We start from the raw sequence: 22,205 nt of genomic DNA on the forward strand, positions 1-22,205 counted from the left end.
GTCTCCCAGGTAAGTCAGATGGTGGCCAATGCGTTGGGGATTAATTGGAAATTACATTGTGCTTATAGACCCCAAAGTTCAGGACAGGTAGAAAGGATGAATAGAACCATCAAGGAGACTTTAACTAAATTAACGCTTGAAACTGGCACTAGAGACTGGGTACAACTCCTACCTTTAGCCTTGTACCGGGCCCGAAACACCCCAGGCCCACAGGGACTAACCCCATTTGAGATTCTGTACGGTGCACCACCACCCGCTGTTAACTTTTATGAAACTGAAACCTATGCCTCCCTCACCCCATCTATGCAGACTCATTTGCGTGCCTTGCAATTGGTCCAGAACGAGGTCTGGAAGCCTCTAGCCGCAGCATACAATGAGGAACTTAAAACCCCCTCGCTGCCACATCCCTTCAAAGTTGGAGACACCGTCTGGGTATGCAGGCACCAGAGCAAGAACCTCGAACCACGGTGGAAAGGACCCTACACCGTTCTGCTGACCACTCCCACTGCAATCAAAGTGGACGGCATCACCGCTTGGATCCACGCTTCCCACGTGAAAGCTGCACATCCACTGGAGTCCGCAGACGTCTCTCTGGATCCAGAATGGAGGTTGCAACGCACCCAGAATCCGCTAAAGATAAGACTCACTCGCTGTTGATTTTTCTTGCTTTGTGCTTTGTCTTCCCCATAGCAGATGCCAGGCACCCCAACCAGACTGTGAGCCAGACATGGCAAGTGTTATCGGGAACAGGAAGTATAATTTGGAAAAAAACTTCCGCAGAATACCCCCTTTGGGCTTGGTGGCCTACCCTAGAGCCAGATCTCTGTCACCTGCTGGCTGGGGCAACTGACTTTGATGGTCCAAGTGAGTCAGAAGCGTGCGTTGCCAGTGGACGCTGCGCCTGCGTACGTCATCCAATAGGGTGTAGAGACCCGAGAGCTCGAGCAGCTCTAAGAAAAGCATCCTTCTATGTATGCCCTAGGGATGTGAGAACCAGGTCACAGGCACAAAAATGTGGGGGACATGAAAGTTACTATTGTAAATCTTGGGGATGTGAAACTACGGGGGATGCGTACTGGAACCCTAGTTCATTTTGGGACTTAATTCAAGTAAAAAGAAAAAAACAAAAGGATCCCCCACTTTCTGCCGACTCTTGTAGGAGCCTGAAATGGTACGGGGCAGGGCCATGTACCGCATTTACCTGCAACCCCTTAAACATTACCTTTACTCCGGCAGGCAAAGCATCAAAGGACTGGATAACAGGAAAGCAGTGGGGCCTAAGAGTCTACAAGACTAACTATGACCCTGGAGTCCTATTCCAAATAAGATTAATAGTAAAAACAAACCCCCAGCCAATAGGCCCTAATAATATACTCCAAGATCAAAAGGCTCCTCCTCCTAAAAAATATAAACAGACACCCTCAAGGCCAACATCCCCATCTAATACCATCCGTCCAACCCCTTCCACTCCTCCGACCGTGCCAGTTGTCACTAATCCTACTTTACCCGGGTCAGGAGAAAGACTAATGGACCTGGTTAAAGGGGGATATCAAGCCCTTAATTCCACACAGCCCAATCTCACTGAGTCCTGCTGGATTTGCCTCCAGGCAAGCCCCCCCTACTATGAAGGAGTAGCTATCAATGGAAATTTTACCTATGGCCCCTCCACCCGCTGTAACTGGGAAACAGGACACAGGTTGACACTGCCTGAAGTGACCGGTTCAGGAACATGCATAGGAGGCTCCTCTATGTCAAAAGAGCTCTGTGCATACACTGCAACCGTGTCATCCTCTGACCCATCCAAGTGCTTAGTGCCTCCAACAGGACTCTACTGGGCATGTAACACTGGGATTACACCATGTGTTGCGACAGCCATTTTCAACCAGTCTAAAGATTTTTGTGTGTTAGTCCAAATCTACCCACAGCTACTCTATTATTCCTCAGAAGACTTTGAGGGACATTTCATGAGCAGGACTCGATTCACCCGGGAGCCGATCAGCATTACCCTGGCAGTCTTGTTAGGAGCAGGAGTATTGGCAGGGGTTGGGACTGGGGCTGCAACTCTGATTGAGGGCCCTCGACAGCTAGGGATTCTGGAGACTGCAATCCAACAGGACCTAAGAGCCATAGATACCTCTGTAACTGCCTTAGAAAAATCCCTAACCTCCCTATCAGAAGTTGTTTTGCAGAATAGACGAGGTCTGGACCTATTATTTTTAAAGGAAGGAGGACTTTGTGCGGCCTTAAAGGAAAACTGTTGCTTTTACACAGATCGCACAGGGGTAGTAAGGGAGTCTATGACAAAGCTTAGAGAAAGATTGCATGCAAGGGAAAAATCCCTGCGAGGCTCCCAAAGCTGGTTTGAAAGCTGGTATAATAAATCCCCTTGGCTAACTACTATATTATCTACTGTAGCTGGCCCCTTAATTATATTACTATTAATTTTAACATTTGGACCCTGCATATTTAACAAATTAATGCAATTTATGAAAGAAAGACTGTCCGTAATCCAAACTATGGTCCTCACGCAGCAATATCAAGTACTCCAACAACACACCGAGCCATCAGCTGAGCAAATGCTGGATTCTGAGCAAGTAGATCAATGGATATAGGATTATATCCCTGATAAAGAAAAGGGGGGAATGAAGGACCTCAAGACCCCAGGCCCAATATTAGGTAATCTAACCCCTGGGCCTCGAAGCTGCAAGATGCTCCCTTACACAACCCCCATGTCAAAACCCCCCCAGCAGCACGTAGCATTTCAAGTCTTGCACAATGCTACCACAAGATGTTCCATATAGATAACCCTAACGGTCAAACTTGAGCAAACAGGAGAAAAACAGGAACTAAAAGGGACAGGATGCAAATTTATGGTTTTTCCGAGAACAAAAAGTTGAAAAACAAGTTTACCCCCTAGGTGACCCAACTGCTGGATTCAGAGGGACCAATAGAAAGACTGTTGCTGTGCTAAGCTAAGAACTAACCCACTTGTTCCCTATAAAAGATCTGTACCCCAAAGCCCGGTGTGCCAGTCAACCGAGGCTCCGGCTGAGGTATTGCTGTGCACCCGCAGGCGCCTGTGTGAGAATAAACGCCTCCTGCTTCTTGCAGCCAGTGTCTCGCGTGGTTCATTCCGGGTTTGGGATCTGTGGATCTTTCAGACATAATCTGCTGCTATCTCCCATCCCTTCTTTTGGCTTTTGTTATTATCAGACAAGATTTCTGTATTTGAGGCTAGATATCCTTCCTTTACAGAGCTTTCCTTCTTCCTTTACCTATTACGAATTATTTAGGCCTTAAGACCACGTTCGAATACTCTGATCTTTTAGAAACATTTGAGATGGTAAGTGGCACTGTTATTCCTGGGTAATAAACTATCCTGTATAGTTATTAATTCTGAAGATTAATATTTATATATTTTCATAGGGTGTATATATACATATATGTATAAGTAGATAACTACATTTATAAAGCATTCTGTACTTTTTTTAAAATATATTTTTCTGAATTCATAACTCCATATGTAAAGAAACTACAAGGTCATTTAAAGAAATAGGCAGTTCTGTTCCTAATTAAAGGACCATCTTGGTTTGCTAATATTGGTTTCATAAGATAATTATATTAAACAAAGAAAGCCAGGCACAGAAGTTTTCTGGTTTTATTCCAGGACTATGCCTGTTTGGTTACTGTAGTTTTGGAATTCAATATCTTTTGAATCTAAATAGTGAGATGCCTCCAATGTTATTCCTTCTTTCTTTTTAAATCAAGTTTTCTTGAGATATTCAGGATCTTTCATGTTATACACAAATTTTAAGATTATTTTTTCTAGTTCTTTGAAGAATGACATTAATATTTTTTAGGAATTGCATTGAAACTTGGGTATAAGTGACATTTGAACAAAAATTTGTCTTCCAAATTCATAAAAACAGTGTATCCTTTAATTTATTATTTATAATTTATTTGTGTCTTCTTCAATTTCTTCATGAGAATTTTGTACTATCAATATTAGAAATCTTTTATGTACCTGGTAAAATCTAATCTTAATTTTTTTTTGTAGCTAATGGGACTTTTTGTTTTTATTTTTTTTCATATGGTTCACTGCAAGTACATATTGATTTTTTTTTTTATTTTGTATCCTGCACATTTACTGAGTTAATTAATTAGTTTTAACAACATTGGGAGTTTTTTTAGACATATATATATTTGTGTGTGTGTGTATCTCCATGCATTTACAGAGGTATTGTTAGTCTGCTTTCCATTACTATAACAAATACCTGAGATGGTCAAGTTATAAAGTGTAAAGTTTCATTTTGACTCACAGTTTGAAAATTTTAGTCCATGACTAGAAGATACACAATAATCCCAACCTCTTAAAGTTTTTTTTTTTTTTTTATCACTTCCTAAGAGTGCTAGGCTGGGGACTAGGGCCTCCACACTTGGGTCTTTAGTGAGCATTTCAAATTCAAACCACATTAGCAAGTGTTATGGTTTGAGTATGTGTTGTCCCTTAAAAGCTCATGTTAGACCACATAGGAATGTTCAGAGGTGAAATCATCTGATTACGAGAGTTGTAAACTAATCATTGGATTTATCCACTGATATGGTTTAACTACATGTAATTGTAAGCACATATGGTATGGTTGGAAGCATCACTGGAGATGTGTCTATGTTGGGGGTTTATATTTTGTCTCTGGTGAGCAGAGCTCTCTTTCTGCTTCCTGGCTGTCACATTCTGAACTTCTTTCCTCTCCCTGCTCTTCTGCCTTGATGTTCTGCCCCACTTTGGGTCTAGAACAATGGAGACTATTGACCATGGCCTAAACCTCTGAACCTCTGAGACAAATAAATGTTTCCCCCTCAAAGATTTTATTCACCAGTTAGTTTGGTCACACTTTGATAAGTTAACACAGCAAACAAGGATAATTCAACAATTTTGTTTTTGAGTTGGATGCTTTTCATATTTTTCTCTTCTGTACTTGCTCCAGCTAGGCCTATATTGTGTAGAAATGGCGGGAGTATGCATTCTCATCTTATTAATAGGCTCAGAGAAAAAACTTTAAACTTTTCCTCGTTTGGTTTGATGTCAGCTGTGTATGGCCTTTATTGTGTTGAAGAACATTTCCCCCATATCTCATTTGTTGTGAATCTTTATCATGATAAGATTTTGAGTTTTGTCAAATGCTTTTTCTGCATAAATTGAAATGTTCACATGGTTTTTTGTCCTTCATTATATAAATATGTTTATTGATTGAACAGATGTTAAACAATCCTCACATTCCTAGAATAAATTCCACATGATCATGGTGAAGGATCTTTTAATGTATATAGATTTAGTTTGCTTGTTTTTTGTTGAGAATTGAATCTTTGTTTATTATGGATATTGACCTACAGTTGTCTTTAGCAGTTTTAATCCACACATAAAAACGTGTGGACTAGGTTTTAAATGATGAGAGCAGAATAATGTATGTCTGTTGTCACAAATTCTTATTTACATTAAACCAAATTCCCTTAATTTCTAGCTCTCATGATAAATAAGTTATGATAGTACTTTGTCATAAAATATCCTATGAGCAACTATTAGGAAAGTGAATTGTGTTAAATAATCAAGGTTTCTAGAGTCTGATTCTACAATATGATATTTACTATTGAGTCATCACCTCAAAAAGGGAAGTTTGGCTGACTCCATAGCTAAAAAAGTTATCAACTATGATTTGTCAATATATGAATATCTGAACATGCCCATCTAGTATCATCTAGGAATGCTTGCCAACATTCTAAATGTAGATACTATGTTATAGAGTCAATAAAATATAAACAAGTTAGGCACTGGAAACATGTGGTAGTCTTATTCTGAGGACAAGTCTCCTTAAGATCATCAACTATATTTGAAAACCAAGTTCTATTTCCTGCCAATTGACTTTGCAGATCAGGAAGAATGTGTTTCTATGGTTGTTTGCTTAACCATTTATCTTCCAAAGTTAAAAACAATCAGTCAAGAATCAATTTTTAAATAACATTATTTTTCATCCTATATATGTAGTCCAGCTCAATATCACACATACAGTGGGTACTCAATAATTGCCAAGTATATTATGGAAATTTGATGATGTTTTCTCTCTCTTTTTTTCCTTTAGACATGAGCTTGGGATTTTCCAAATGTCTAAATTTCACATGAAGTGGAATAGCTGAAACGGGAATATGAATTACCACGTCAGGATGTGTACACTGATTCTGTTGTGCTAAAGTGTTGAGTTCAAAGGTGTGAGTTCCGAAACAATCATGAAAGAATCATTGTAGTGAGTGCATGTTTTTCTTCTTTTAAGAAATAAAGTTCCTGTGTCTATCACATATATACAGTTATATTTATTGGTGTGGATAGGCTATCAGTGTCAAGCAGACTAGACGCCCACATTGTGATATCTGCCACCTGTGGTGTGTGGTCTCCTGCTGGACTAATTCAACTTTCCAAACATAATTCCATCCATTTATTTTTACCCATGAGAGAGGTATGGGTTTATCAGGGGTTAAAAAGATCAGCCAGTTCTGTTTTGGTAGGAATAAGATGCCAAGTGGTTATGTTGATGAAGATGTCAAAAAATGATTTTGACACAGAAGTGATAGATGTCAGAGATGGAGGTTTAGAGTCAAGCTACTTAGTTTATACATTATCTTAAGCTATAGAACTAGGTGAATGCACAGAGATAAAACATGGATATAAATCACAGGTAGACCCAAGCCCTGGAAACCTCCAACACTTAGAGCTATGAAAAAATAGAGGCAGTGAGGCCAGCAAAAGATACTTATCAAGGAAGCAACCCAGAACTATGTACTTCCTTCTAAAAACTTAAGAAAAAGGGGGTGTAAAGAAATGGCAGTGGCCTAATGGGAGAGAGAGAGAGGTAGAGAATGAGTTAGAGAGAATGGAACAAGCCCTCCAGATTTGGCAAGACATGAGTCACTGTTCACCCCTGCAGGGTGGGGTCAGTACTACTGGGGACAGAAATGTAACCTACTTGCACAGAGGGGTCAAGGGAGGAAGTGGAGGAAACTCATACAGTGGGCCTTCTTTGTGTGGCAAAATAAACCAAGTGATTTAAGCTGTCATGGACTTTCTACATGGGGTGTACCTTTACATTTCAGTCATTAGGTCATTCTCACCTTGGTGATAAGCTGCACTTCCAGATCATTTTTATTTGCAGGCAAAGGGTGCACTCTACTTTGAATAATTTTTCTCATTCACTAAATATTTTACCATATTCATTTATCGCCTAACTCAGCTAATTGACAGCTATGAAGTACATATGCTGACCTCTAGAGCAAATGAGTAGAGAAATTGGAGACATGCAGGGAGTGAAGGCAGTTTTAAACAGTTAATTCTGGTAGATCTAGAGCATCCCAAACTGATATTTATATCACAATAGCTAAATTCAATCCAACTAACACTAGGGAGGCAAAGAATGAAGGCCTTTTGGAAGTTAAAGGCAGTATAAAGATGGACAGTACATGTTTGATGTATCAGGAAAGGGGAATATATACTTAGAATGGAGTTCCAACGTATTTTCAATGTTTGCAGAAAGTTAGAGCTAAATGTGGGAAACATGGCAGTAAGAACTACTTATTGTGCTTGGTACATAATTTCTCATTCATTCCCACTAAACATGAGATACATCAAGGGAAAAATAATTCCTATAATTTGAGGACAAGGTGAGGTGTTTAGATCTGGTATTTCATGTTCTTCTATCTAGGCTGAGACTATTCTTTTTAATTCTCTTTTCAGCTATTTTGTTTTTCAATTATAATTTAGACAAATGTGTACATTGCACCAATAACATTTTTTTCAGTTTACCATATTTTTAAAATTGATCAATTTATTATTTTAATTAAGTATATATGACAGAAGAATGCATTTTGATTCATTGTACACAATTGCAGCACAACTTTTCATTTCTCTGGTTGTACATGATGTAGCGTCACATCATATGTGCAGTCATACATGTCCCTAGGGTAATGACGTCCATCTCGTTCCACCATCTTTCCTGCCCCCATATCCTCTGCCCTCCCTTCCCTCCCCTTTGCCCATTCAAAGTTCCTCCATTTTCCCATGCCCCTCACCCCATTGTGGATCAGCATCCACTTATCAGAGAGGACATTTGGTCTTTGGTTTTTTTTTGGAATTGACATACTCCGCTTAGCTCATTTTACCATATTTAAAGATTTTTTTGCACTGAATTATTTTCCAAAGCAGAGTGTCTTTCATGCAGTCATGACAGGTGTTCCTATAAAAATACTGAATTGTTTCAAATTAAATGAGAAATTCAAAATAATTTCATCTTAGAAATTTAAAAACATTGATTCTAAATATAAATTTTTCTTTTAATGGGAATTTCAGGTTCACAAAAGAATTAAAAGACACTATAGGGAATCGCTGTCTATCTCTCTGACAGTTTCCCTTATTTTTAACATCTTGTATTATTTCAGCACATTTATTACCACTAATAGTCTAAAACTGACACAGCATTAACAAGAGTTCATGTTTATTCTGATGTCCTCGGTTTCCCTAGTGGCTATCTTTGGTTTCTAGGCTTCCATCCAGGACACCACCCTGTACTTAGTCATCAAGCCTCCTAAGGTTCCTACTGGCTTTGGTAATTTCTGAAACTCTTCCTGGTTTTGAAGGGTACAGGTTAGACATTTCATAGGATGCCAATCTACTGGCAACCCTCCAATATGTCCTAAGGCTAGAGACAAACACACCATGAAAGGAAGGTGACATTTTCATCATAGCACGTTGTTGGTGCTGAGTTTGCCCCTGGATGAGGACATTTGTCCCTGGATATAGCACCCCACTGTGGTGCTACATTTGGCACCCCACTGTGGTGCTACATTTCTCTCCCTCTCTTCTCACTGTGCCCTTTAGAAGACACTGCGTTCATCTTCCACTCAACAAGTAAGGAGTTATACTCCACCTCCTTGAAAATTTTTGTATAAATTATTTAGAAATCTTATGTAGGTGGATTTTCTCTATTTCCCTCATTTTTAAATTTATTTAGTCATTTAATTATATTTATGTGGACACATGAATATTTATTTTATCACTTGAGTGATAACTCTATCTAGTTCGCTTAAAAATTTGCAGTCTGGGTCAATAAAAATTCTTTCACATGGTTTCTGTGTCCATTTGTTAATCCCTCCTTTATCATGTCATGTTATTGTGTTTTACTGAAGTACTGCTTTTCTGGCTTTAACCTTGAGTATTTTCATAGTAGAAAGGTATCAAAAGTAAGATGTAGGTGACAAATGTGCTTATTGCTCCTAATATTTTCTAGTTCTTTTAAGCTCTCACTCTTGTTGTATACTTTATCCTTAATCAACACAATGGTTGTACATATTTATGAAGTATAATGTTATATTTCACAATGATCAAATTGGGATAATTACATATGTAATCTCTCTCTCACCCTTGTGAGTACAATTAGCATATCCATCATGTTAAATGTTTATCATTTCTCTGGGGTGACACACTTTTTAACTTTTCATTTGTATTTGGGAAATTTACATTCACCTGTCTTTAAGAGTCTTCACTTTTTAGAATGGCTAAGTTTTTGCTTACTACTTTTTCTTGCATGATACTTTTCTTGCAGGGCTACTTTCTCTATGTCTATTAGATCCTATGACATATTCATAAATATTGTTTTAAATCCCTTGTCTAAAAATTCTAACATCTGTGTTATCTGGTTCTTTTACTTACTCCGTCTCTTCAATATGTGTTTTTATTTCTCTTCATTACTTTTGTAACATTGTGTTGTTGGTAAATACTGGTCACGCTGCATCAGGTACTAAGAGATGAATAGGTTTTTTATATAAATACTTAAGCTATTCTCACTTAGAGTTGGTGTGTTTGTCAACTTTTTGTCCAAAACACCTAACAAAGAACAATTTAGGGTAGGAATAATTTTTATTGTGAGTTCATAGTTTCAGAGTTTCAGTTAGTGGCTGGTGAGCTCTAAGGTAGAAAACATCATGGTGGAAAGGATTTTCAGAGGAAAGCTGCTCAACTCATCAAAATCAGAAAGCAAAGAGAAGCAAAGTGAGGAAGGGGCTAGGGACATACATAGTCCAAGACTGTGCCTCCAGTAACCTATTCCTTCCAGTCACATCCTACCTGACTACAGTTACCACCTAGTAGTCCATTCAAATTATTGATCCATCAAATGGTTAATCCACTGAAGTGGTCACAGCTTCAGTGAGCTAATCATTGCCTAAAACATCCACCTCTGAAACATTCTGCAGCATGAATCATGCTTTCAAACATGAGCTTGGAATACCGTGATACTAGCTATGGCTCCCTTTTCCCTCCCTGGATAAGTCTATGTTACCCCTTTTTAAACAAATCCTGCTTTATATGCTTACCTTGGCTTGCTTCTCTAATGTTATACTTCAACAGACCAGGGAGCAGAACTTGTCACAGGTAACTGGCATTATCATATTTGGAGGTCCCACCAAGATCTACAGCAAGGTAAGCTCCTCCACGAACCCCATATCTTTTTGAGGTTCATATTTCTGTCATTTTCTTTCTGGTGGATGATAGTGAGCAAGTGTGGGCTACTTAAATGCAGTCACTGCAGCCTCCACTCTTCAAGACTCTGGAGAAATGTTTCTGGGGCCAGGCAGTTTCCCATCACCTATTCTGTGCATATGAGCAGATGAGGCATTTTGGGTCCTGCCAAAGCCGCTTGCTACTTTTCTGTTCAGGCCAGGAGAGCAATTGGCATAATTCCTCAGTGTCCCTAGTCCTTATCTGCCTTGGATGCATGGAGGTCGATGACGGAACAACTGTGGAATTCTGGCCTGGGCCACTCTCAAGTGAATTCCTAAGTTTCCTCCTCTGGAACCCCCTCCCAACCGCCCTAAGAGTTATCTAGGATTATTGGGTGATTAATGGTACTGAGGGAAAGTCTTAATTACATTTGCCTCTGTCTGGGCCATGGAACACTCCCTCTATCCATTCCCTCCTGGATGTTCCCTTCCTTCCCTGAGCAGAGACCCTAGCAATTCAGATTTTAGGACTGAGAGAAAGACATAAGATGATTAGTAAAAATACACAGGTTCCCTTTGTTCTCATAGTTAGCTGTCACAAGCCAGTTTAGAATCTCCCCATTATTTTTCCTGTGCTCAGATGTACTTACTGTATTAAAAAAAAAAAACATAGCTGCAAGAGGGTGGCATTCTATTTTCACCAACCCCTCCTGTAAACTCCTTCAGGAAAAGGGTGTTTGTTATGTGCCTAACAATCAGTAGATATCCCCCTTACCCTCCAGAGATTCCTTTAGTCTACAGGGCAATAAATAGGCACAAATAGGTAATATAATTCTTTTATTTTTTATGGGTTTTTCATAATCAGGGGTTATAGTGGCAGGGAGGAAAGCAGTAATGCCCTCAAGTCTGAATCCTCCAAGGGTCTCAAGCACAGGGCAAACTGGGACCCTAGCACTTTGCCAAAGAAGTCCAGAAATGACTTTGACAAAGAAGGGTGATGAGAGTAGGGTTTTATGGACCATAATGAAGCTCAAGTTTAAAATATGTCCCTAGGAAAATAAACTGTTTTTCTCTGACACAGGAGAAAACTTGAATTTTTCATCACTCAGGTGGGAGCTTCTCTCTCAAGTTAGCTTGTAGATTGACTACTAGTCGACATGCTGGGAAATGACAAATGACCAGGAAAAGTGCCTCATTTTCATGTGTTGTCAGGCCTAACCTCAATCACTGCCATGAGAGAAAAAGACCTTAAGAAAACATTTACTAAGGAAGAGAAATCAAGGGACTCCCCCAAATTAAAACAGATTAGAACAAATTTAGGGAGAATTTTGGAGGATCCAGATAAATATATTAGGGATATTTCAGAACTTATATCAGGTGTTTGACCTTACCTGGAAAGATATTATGCTATTACTTAGCCAAACTTTAGCCTCTAATGAGAAGGAGGCCACCTTTAAAGCTGCTAAACAATTTGGGAATGACCCACATCTTCCCCTGCTCCAGCAGCACAAACTGGAAGCAAACCTAATTATCCATCTATAGCACAGGAAATTCCCAGAAAGGATCCTAACTGGGATCCAGGATGCCTGGAAAATTATTATGCAAGGCTTCCAGGAAATTCCTGTTATTTTCATGAAAAAAGATTCAGAGAGACAATAAAAATACACCACCCTGAATCCTAAATCCATAGAAAGCCACCCACTTTCAAAGGATAGATTTACCATACAGTCCCAAACATTCATAGGAAATTTTAAAAATTAGCATATGGCTCTTATCAATCCTTAGATGATACCCTGTAGCTTATAACTTCCATTATATATAATTTTATATAATATTTATAATAGGGATATTTTATATAATATTTTATAAGAAAAAAGGAAGCATAAAGAAAAGAAGAAAGGCTTATTAAAGATCATTCAGAACCTCAAACAATAAGAACTTCCCATGCCCTATAATAGCCCATGCAATGCACCCATTTTAGGAGTTCAAAAGCCAATTGGGAAATGGTGCCTAGTGCAGAACCTTAGAATAATTAATAAAGCACTCATTCCCCTCCACCCTTTAGTTCCTAATACATATACTCTTTTATCTGGGATTCCAGCTGCTGCTCCTTTGTTTACTGTGTTAGATTTAAAAGATGCTTTTTCTGTGTACTTCTAGACTCTCAATCAAAATACATGTTTGCATTTGAGGAACCAGATAGTGGATCTCCATTAACCCAGTGCTGCCCCAAGAATTTAGAGATAGCCCTCACCTGTTTGGACAAATCCTAGTTAAGGGCATAGCTTAAAGGCATTGTTCTCCAATTTGTGGATGACATCCTTTTATGTGCATCCACCCAGAAACAATGTCAAAATATCACTACAGAACTCCTAAAAAAGCTCAAAACAGCTCAATACTTAGCATTATAACTGTCTCAAGGAATTTGCAAGGTAGAACAGGAAAGTATAACCCCATAGAACAATATCCTCTACCCTAGACAGTAAAGCAACTTGGAGACTTCTTAGAATAACTGGTACTGCAGGCTTTGGATTCCTGTAAATGGGGAATTGACTAAGCCTCTTAATAGCCTCATTAAAGAAACTCTACACCAAGGAACAACTGCCCTAATATGGGAACCAACATGTAATAAAAGTTATAAGATATTAAAAAGGGGCCTTACTTCAAGACCCTATCCTCAACTTACCCATGGAGCAAAATTTAACCTGTTTATTACTGAGAGAGGAGGAATGGACCTACTCAACAGTGATAGTTTATCTCAATATGGAGCTCAACATAGAAGCAATGTTCTTAAAAATAAATAGAAAGTAAAGTATCACAATTTTCAACATCCAAACATGATCGATTACCAACTGGAAAAAATGGTTGAAATTTCTTTGGTATGAGGTTTCTGGTCAGAATATCAGTTTTCCCCAGCTCCTTCTAGACCTCAGCCAGGACTTATAAGCAGGCTCAGTAGGAGAGACCTGAGACCCAAGGAAAACAGGAAAAGTCTCTTTTACCTGTACTCATAACTAGACTAAACCCAAAGTAAATTGTATGGCACTTTACTAATTACCAGCCAGTCATTTTACTAGAACTCTTGTTTTTTTTTCTTAAATTCCATATTTTTTGAGCTCATGATTTTGATCCTATACACCCAAGTTAATGTTTTTCTGATCACTTCTATATTGTTATTCAACTATAAGTTTGTTTTTAACATCTGTAATATTACAATGCAGATTTGCCTACAAAAAGCTACAATACCTTTGATATTGTGTTATGTGTACACACTTGTGTTGTGTCTTGTATGTCTATATGTATATACTTCCATATATCATGTACATGATATCAAAATTGGTAGATATGTAATGAGCATTCAGAAATCTAAAAAATTGGATTCAAATATCTTGAATTCATGTGATTTAAGTAGGTTCAACTTAGATTGGATAAACAAAAGAAAGTAAAATTGTCTTTAAAATTAACTCACAAGTCTGTCTAGAAGGTCAAAGAACTAATAAAATATTGATGTCTATAAAATGTCTAATTCACTGTTTCAGGATGGCTAACACTGTAACTTAAGATAGATATACACTTGTGTTAGCCCCTCAAAATAAGTAAGTCTGGAGGCTACAAAAGAGAGATTCTTAGATAGGAATGCCTGATAACTACCAAGAGAAACTTCCAGAGCTATAAGGTTTTAGTTAAAGGCCTAAATATCTTTCTAACCTCCTACACAGATAGGATTAATGTTTGCTAACATAATTATAAAACCCTAAGTATCAAAATAAAGGGATCTCTACTAAACACAGAGGTCATACTAATAAAATCAGATGACATTAACTACATCTTATGGGAATGGACATTTGTGACATTAAAAGTTAAATGTTGTGTTTATATTCCTGATAACTCTGGCAATGTTAAAGATTTATCTTTCTAAATAAAAGCCCTGTCCACTCTGACTTTATTATAGGGACAACTTCTCAGTTTTACACTTCCTGGTGAGAGATCATTGGCTTCCATTGTCTGCATGATAGTCATTGACGTGTTCCAGATGCAGCAACATTTATTTTGTACCATGTCTTCTCATAGAAGCACCCATTCCCAGATGACTTCACAACCTGTTGTTCCCCAACCAGACTGTGTCTGCCTGCGTCTGCTTAGGGTTCCACTGGCTCCTGCTCCAGGTAAACAGATCTTATCTGTGACTCCAAGTTACTTGTCTCTTCAGATGTTGGAGTGACAGTTTGCCCTGTACTCTCAGTTCTCTGAAGGAGACATGAAAAGTCATTGACTTCTCAGTTTTCCCAACTTTTTATTTTATTTAATTGTCAGAGGAGGTGACTTTCAGTCTCTGTATGTTGAAGCAGAAGATGACAGTCCTTCTCCACTGATTATTACTTTTTATGATGTCTTTATAAATGTCTCCCCTCTGAGAATATATACATTTTTACTTTAAACGTTTATTTGGAAATTGTACATGATGATGTCTACTTTTATTCTTCTTAATCAGCGTCCAGGAATCACATTCATTTCAATTTTGTTTTCCATTCAGTTGTGTAAAAGATTTCGACATTGTGTCAACATTTTGATTTTGAATATGAACTGTCCTCTTTCTCTCAGTTCACATGATAAATTGGAAACTTCTATTGTGGGATTATAGAGAAGTTAAAATATTACCCTTTCTAATTTTGTATTTTTGAATTGTAGATATTTTTCCCTGGTGTAGCCTGGAGACAGAACTTCAGGGTGTGAGATAATAGGTAGAGAAGGGAAATTAGGTCTCCAGCTTTCCTTCCCAGGACGGGCAGTGCTCCTGCCTCTCCTGGTGCTTGTAATCCTCAAGAATCTAGCCCCGCTCCTGGGCCCCAAGTGTGTGCAGGACAAAATATCTACATTGTATTAAATGTTTGTTTAATTGAATTCATTTTGATATTTGTCGCATTCATAAAATATTATGCCATATTATAAAATGTGGGTCTTGAAATAAAATGATCCTGAAGTATACCATTTATGAGCCTGAGTACTTTTCTCATTGTTCCTGATATCTAAGTAAGAAGTTGTTTTAAAGTTCCTGATTACTTCACAGAAAGTTTGTACTTCATATCCTAATCTATACTCCTGAGGACTGAAAGGCATTCTTTCTAAGATGGCTCAATTAAATCTACTAAATAATAATGTGTCACTTGTATGGTGATAACTAATTTTTTAAATCTAGAAATTATTCCTGGCTCAGAGGATGAATCTGTCAAGTGATCATGTTTCATGACCCCTAAAACATAGGAGAGATTCTACACTGAAGGGTGAGGGACTAGAAGTAGATTTGCTTTCAAGTAGCAATTTATTTAAATTATGAGAAAAAAATACTCTCAAATGGTAAGTTTAGGGCTAGGGAACAATACTTCTCTTCAGAATTCTTATGTCTATTTGAATAATTCTTTGAATTAACAGAAGGGAATATAGTCAAAATAGTAACACGATTTTTGAGATGGCAATCAATGTATCAAAATGAGTGTTTACTTAGGTCCATATACAGATATAAAAGTATAGTTTAGGCTTAGAAATAAAAAGGAAAAATATTACACATGTAGGAAGTGATAATATTGTTCTTTTTTTTTTTTGAACCAGGCATTGATCTCAGAAGCACAAATCAATGAGTCACATCCCCAGGCATTTTTATATTTTATTTAGAGACAGTGTTTTGCTGAGTTGCTGAGTACCTCACTAATCTGCTGAGGCTGGCTTTGAATTCTGGATCCTCCTGCCTCAGCCTCCTGAGTTGCTGGGATTACAGGTATGCATCACCAAACCTGGCTAACAGTATCTAATTATGGCCCTGACACATAGAATTTGGAATTCTTAGAAAAAATTCCAAAATTACTTCTATATCAAATTTCTCATTTGAAAACACAGGTTGCTTTTTATTAAAAAAAAATCCCCAAACTCTTGAAAATTAAATTAATTCAAATCATTTATTGAACATTACTTCTCTAATTTTCAAGCACCATGAAATATAAAAAGAAGAGAGACCTAAATAGATTGTGTCCCAGCTCTTCAGAAGCTAACTTTCTCATGGGGATCAATTGCCAAGTTTATATATATTTTTAAAAGCATTTTATTAGCAGATAGCATTATTCTAAGTAAAAAATAAATAAATAACCTGACTGATTTGATCTAGCAGAAACAATTTAAAAATACATAGCCAGTGAAACCTCTTCCAGGTGAGAATAAGGCAGCCACTGAAGTTCTGCACAGTTATTAAACAATTAGATCTTCATTTCAATTCAGTTAGCTAGGCAAAATTTTTATTTCAACCCTTTGGGTAAGGGAACAGAACAGAGGTACAATGATGATGAGTTCCCTGTTCAAGGTTGCGTAGCTCAGATTCCCAGATCTGTGACCTTTACCACTAGAGTACACTGCATCTCTTGGTGAGGACCTTTGAGCAGAGCTTAAAATGACTAGAGAGTGTTAGCCACTGAACTCAGGAGAGGACAACATTTCACATAGAGATGGTAAGTCTTAGAAGCCTTTTTGCTGAAGGTAACCATGAAGGAAATCCGCTGAAGCTGAGACTGCAGATGGCCTGGGGCCAAATAATGTAAAGTGGCAAGGCAAGAGGTATTAAAAATTATAAATACATGTACATTAACTTATATATATATATAGTATATATCAGTGCATGTGTATTTGTATGTGTGTGCATGTGTCTGTACATGTAATAAGCAGACAATATATTTTAAATGATTTATAAGATAACAAATAACTATGCAAAATAAAGATCATTACTTTAATTCATATTTACAAAAAGCTTCTTGTATCATCAATATTTGTGAAATAATTATATTAAAGTATTATTTATTATACAGAAATAAGGTAATCTTCCTCCAATGCAGGGGCAATATTATTTATAATGACAGCTTATTCTTGTTGAGAACTCACTCTATGACAAACCTTGTTCTGCTAGGTGTCCTATAAGAAATATTTCATTTAATCCCACAAAAATACCATGAGACAGATGTGATTATTGGCTTCCTTTTACTAAACAATATATTATTTTCAGTATTTCTTTCAGGTATAATGGTAATAAATTTTGCTACTCTTATTCTGACTCAGGATGTCAAAGGTTTTTGTTTTTGTTTTGTTTTGTTTTCTAATGAGAATGTTACCTGAATTGTATATATTAAAATATGATTGGTAAAAAACATTTGAAAATAGAGATATCAAGGCTTTGATTCATCCATCCCTCCCCATAAAAATACTTAAAAATACTTGGTAAATACATGATGAAACTTTCCTCTCACTGCTCTTTCAGATGTCTGGAAGTTAAATGTTTTGACTATTTGAAAGGCAAAATTCTTAGGTACTAATTTTGTTTTCTAGGTTATTGTTATTTTATGTCATATTTAATAAATCATTGCCTAATGATAAATGACAGGCATTTCCTGCTAAGTTGTTGTCTAGAGATTTTATAATGTTAGGTGTTACATTTACGTCAGTACCCTAATTTGAGTTGATTTTATATTTTTGTATGGGTTATGTTGTTATTTTTATATAATTTAAAGTGTGGATCAATATTTATTCACATATCTATCTATCTATCTATTTATGTGTTACCTTTCTGTACTGTAACAAATTCCTGAGATAATTAACTTAAAAAGAGGGAAAAACAGTTTCACAGGGTTTCAGTCTATGAGCATTACGTTGGTGGTGTCACTGTGTTGTGGCACAGTACAAGCTGGCAGGAGTGTTATGATAGAAAATGCCCATTCACCTTATGACTGAGTATAAAAGAAAGAGAGAAAGGAAGAGGAAATGTATTGATATTCTTTTCAAGGGCATATTATCAATGACATAACTTCTTAAAGGAAGTTAAGACCCCTTTCTTAAAGTCCACCACCTTTCAATAGCCTCAATCATGGAGTGAGATTGTTAACACACAGGCCTTGGGAGACATTTAAGATGCAAACTATAGCAACTTATACTTTGTGTGTGAATGCCAAATAGTGCTAACAATTTTTGGAAAGAATATCCTTTCTCCATTCAATTCCCATCGCATATTTGCAAAAAATCAATTGACCATATATAAATGAATCTCTGACATCCTTTATTTATTGATTGATCTGTTTATATATTTATTTTTGTAATATTTGTAATTAAATCCAGAACACTTTTCCACTAACTACCTCCTAGACCGTTATTATTATTTTATTTTTTTAATATTTATTTTTTAGTTGTAGTTGGAAACAATACCTGTATTTTTATTTATTTATTCTTATATGGTGCTTAGGATCGAACCCATGGTCTCACATGTGCGAGGCTAGCGCTCTACTGTTGAGCCACAACCCCAATCCCCTTATTATTTTTTGACACAAGGACTCACTAAGTTGCCCAAGCAGGTGTTTAACTTGAGATCCTCCTGCGGTAGCCTTCCACATCACGGAGATTGTAGGCTTGAACCAGCACAGCTGGATCTAATTTCCTATTTTGATCTAATATTGTCATCTCTATTTACACCAACGTTGTACTGTATTAGTTAGCTAGTTCATCTATACTACACAGACTATATTTTGAAGTCAAAGTTAGAAATTGTAATAATTTGCTTTTTGAAAGGTGTTTTGGCTATTTACTTTGTTTACATTTGTTTATAAATTTTAGAATTACTTTATTGATTTCTTCAAAATGCCTACAGAAGTTTTTATTTGGACTGTGATATGGACTATGTTGAACACATAAAATGATGGGTGAGTTTTTTTTTTTCTTTTTTGCAGTACTGGAGATTGAACCCAAGGCCTCCTGCATTCTAGGGAAGGTCTTTACCACTGAACTGTATTCTTAGTCCTGAATATCGGCATCTTAATAGTCCCGAGACTTCTAATCAATACCTATATTTACCTGTTCATTAGATCCTTTAAATTTCTCTCAGCAATATGTTGTCCTTTTGGTTCATAGTATTTATTCTAAATATTTCATTTTATGCTATTGTAAAGACCATTATAATCATTTCAAAGTTTGATTCCATTGGTACTAATATGCAGAACTACTAATTATATTTGCATGTCATCTTATATTCTACAAATTTTTTTTTAACTCTCTTGTTAGTACAAGTATTTTTCTATATTGTATAGTATTTCATATATAATGCCTACAAATAGAGAAATTTGCTACCTTCTTTTCAACCTGATTCTGCTCTTCTTCCCTTTCTCGCTCCCTTCTCTCATCTTCCTTAACCCCTCCCCTCTCCTTCCACTTTATCGTTCTGCCTCAACATTTCCCTTTCTCTTTTCTTCTGTTATATTTTACTGGTAGATTTTCCAATAATTTGTAAAAAACAAAGTGGGATAATAGATATCTTGTTTTATACTGAGCTTAAAGAAGGGTATATTCTTTCATCAAGTATAATACTAAATTTAGGTATTATTCAGATATTCTTTTGAAATTAAGGAAGTTTCCTTCTCTTGCCAGTGTGATATAAATATTTAACAGAAATTGATTTTGTCAAGGGATTTATTGCATTTGTTGTTTTTAATGTTTAGCCTGTTTATATGGCAAATTACTTTGATTGACTTATTAATGTTAAATCAAGCTTGCTTTACTATGATGAAACCCATTTAGTAAAAAGCTATTATAATTTTACATAACAATAATGGATCAATGTTTTCTTAACTTTTCATCCATATTTATGAGTTGTAAGTGTGTATTTTTTTCTAGAATATCTTTATGTGGCTTAGTGTGTCAGGATGATAACCTCACAGAACTAAATGGGGAAAGCTTTTGCCTCTTTACTTTTCTTGATCTGCTTTTGGAGAATTGCTATTCATAATCTTCCTTAAACATTTGGTAAAATTTTCCTCTAAAACCAACTGGGCCTGGTGTTTTAATACGAGAAAGTTTAGGTTACAAATTCAAGTTTCTTTCTTTCTTTCTTTCTTTCTTTTTTTTTTTTTTTTTGGTGGTGCTGGGATTGAACCTTGGGCCTTGTGCATGCAAGGCAAATAGTCTACTAAGCTATATCCCCAGCATCTCCAGTTTCTTAATAGATGTAGCTTTATTTACTTTATCAATGTCTTATAAAATGAGTTTTAGTCCTGGGTCTTTCAAAGAATTTTTTCAATTTTATTTGAAAAATACAATTTAGAGCATTATCTTATTCTCCCCTAAATATCTATAGATATTAATGAAGTCCCTTTTTAAAATTTTTCATTTTGATATTGTCTGTTTATTTTTTTCGGGTTACCCTTCCTGTAATTTTACAAACAAACAAACAAATAACCAAACAAACCCTTTAGAGCATTATGGATGTACATAATATCTGGCTTCATTCTGAGAAAGTCATTCATGCATTTCCGTCCCCGGTTACCACACCCCTCTCCTTTCCTTCTCCTCTCTCCATATCCTCCTGCTCTTCTGATTTTCCTTTCACTCAGTTATTGCTTCTTTTTTCTTTGGTGATTTTTACACACACATAAAGGTGGAATTCACTGTGGTGTATTTGTGTATGTACATTGCGTGGTTTTGTCAAATTCATGGCACATTCCCTCCCCTCTCCCACTCCTCCTTCCTTCCTCTGCATCTCCTTCTTTTACTCTACTGATTTTCCTATGTCTTTATGATATTTGTTCCTGCACCCATTTCCTTGTTTTTTTCTGTTCTAGTATCCACATATGAGAGAAAATGTTTGACTCTTGATCTTTCTGAGTCTGGATTATCTTCTCACTTAATACAATGTTCTTCATTTCCATTCATTTACTGGCAAATTCCATAATTCAGTTGTTCTTTTTGGCTGAGAAAAACTCCATTGTGTCTATATACCACATTTTCTTAATTAACTCATCTAAAGATGGGCATCTGGGCTGGTTCCATAATTGGGGCATTGTGAAATGTGCTATTGTAAACATTGCTGTGACTGCCTGACTCTAGTAGGATGATTTTAGCTCTTTTGGATAAACACCAAGGAGTGGGGTAGCTAGGTCATATGCTCATGCTATTTATAGCCTTTTGAGGAACCTCCACACTGATTCCAGAGTGGCTGCACTCACTTGCAGTCCCACCAACATCGTATGAGTGTAACTTTTCCTCACATCCTCACCAGCATGTATTCGTATTTGTATTATTGATAACTGCAATTCTGCCTGGAAATCTTAGTGTAGTTTGGATTTACATTTCCTTAGAAATGCTGAACATTTTCTCATTTATTTCTTGGCCATTTTTGTTCCTTCTTTGAGAAATATCTCTTTAGTTATTTTGCCCATTTACAGATTGGTCAACTTGTTCTTTTTATACTGTGGATGTTAATTACCTCTCAAACAAGTAGCTGGCAAAGATTTCCTCACATTCTGGAAGATCTCTCTTTACACTAGTTTCCTTAGTTGTGCAGACACTTTTCAATGTGACAGCATCCTACTTACTAATTCATGGCTTTACCTGGAGCCTGAAGTTGGTGTCTGCACCAAAATATTGCATATTGGCCCTATGCTTTCAAAGAACCAAACTTTGCTTCTTGGTTTCCTCTATTATCTTTATGTTTTCTATTACATTGGCTTAAAATTTGATTCTTTTTTCTTTGGGTTAATTTTTCTTCTTACAACTGCTTTATAATGTATAGGCCTAAGTTATTGACTTGAAATTTTGTTTTTGAATTACAACTTTGTTCTATTCTGATTTAGAGGAATCTAATGAATTTTGATGAC

The 22,205-nt window shown here is 36.7% G+C and overlaps 1 protein-coding gene and 2 long non-coding RNA genes across 3 annotated transcripts in view; 2 read left to right on the plus strand and 1 right to left on the minus strand.

The window, feature by feature from the left end:
* LOC125619967 (proline-rich receptor-like protein kinase PERK9) overlaps positions 1-762 on the plus strand; it is a 4,537-nt gene extending 3,775 nt beyond the window's left edge. Inside the window, exon 2 of the mRNA XM_048814004.1 lies at positions 310-762. Coding sequence (XP_048669961.1) covers positions 310-377 — 68 coding nt within the window. The 3' untranslated portion in view covers positions 378-762. The remainder of the gene's footprint in view (positions 1-309) is intronic.
* Positions 1-15,208, plus strand: part of LOC125619968 — a 19,226-nt gene extending 4,018 nt beyond the window's left edge. Inside the window, exons 2-3 of the long non-coding RNA XR_007351544.1 lie at positions 1,714-1,719; positions 15,179-15,208. This is a non-coding gene — a long non-coding RNA (uncharacterized LOC125619968). The remainder of the gene's footprint in view (positions 1-1,713; positions 1,720-15,178) is intronic.
* Positions 3,036-21,861, minus strand: LOC125619970. Its single transcript, XR_007351546.1, has 3 exons — positions 21,849-21,861; positions 21,677-21,681; positions 3,036-3,154 (listed from the first exon to the last, which is right to left on the minus strand). It is a non-coding gene; the product is annotated as an uncharacterized LOC125619970 (long non-coding RNA).
* Between the last annotated feature and the right edge of the window lie 344 nt (positions 21,862-22,205).

The sequence above is a fragment of the Marmota marmota genome, unplaced genomic scaffold (genome assembly GCF_001458135.2).
Source record: "Marmota marmota marmota unplaced genomic scaffold, marMar, whole genome shotgun sequence".
NCBI classification, from domain to species: domain Eukaryota; kingdom Metazoa; phylum Chordata; class Mammalia; order Rodentia; family Sciuridae; genus Marmota; species Marmota marmota.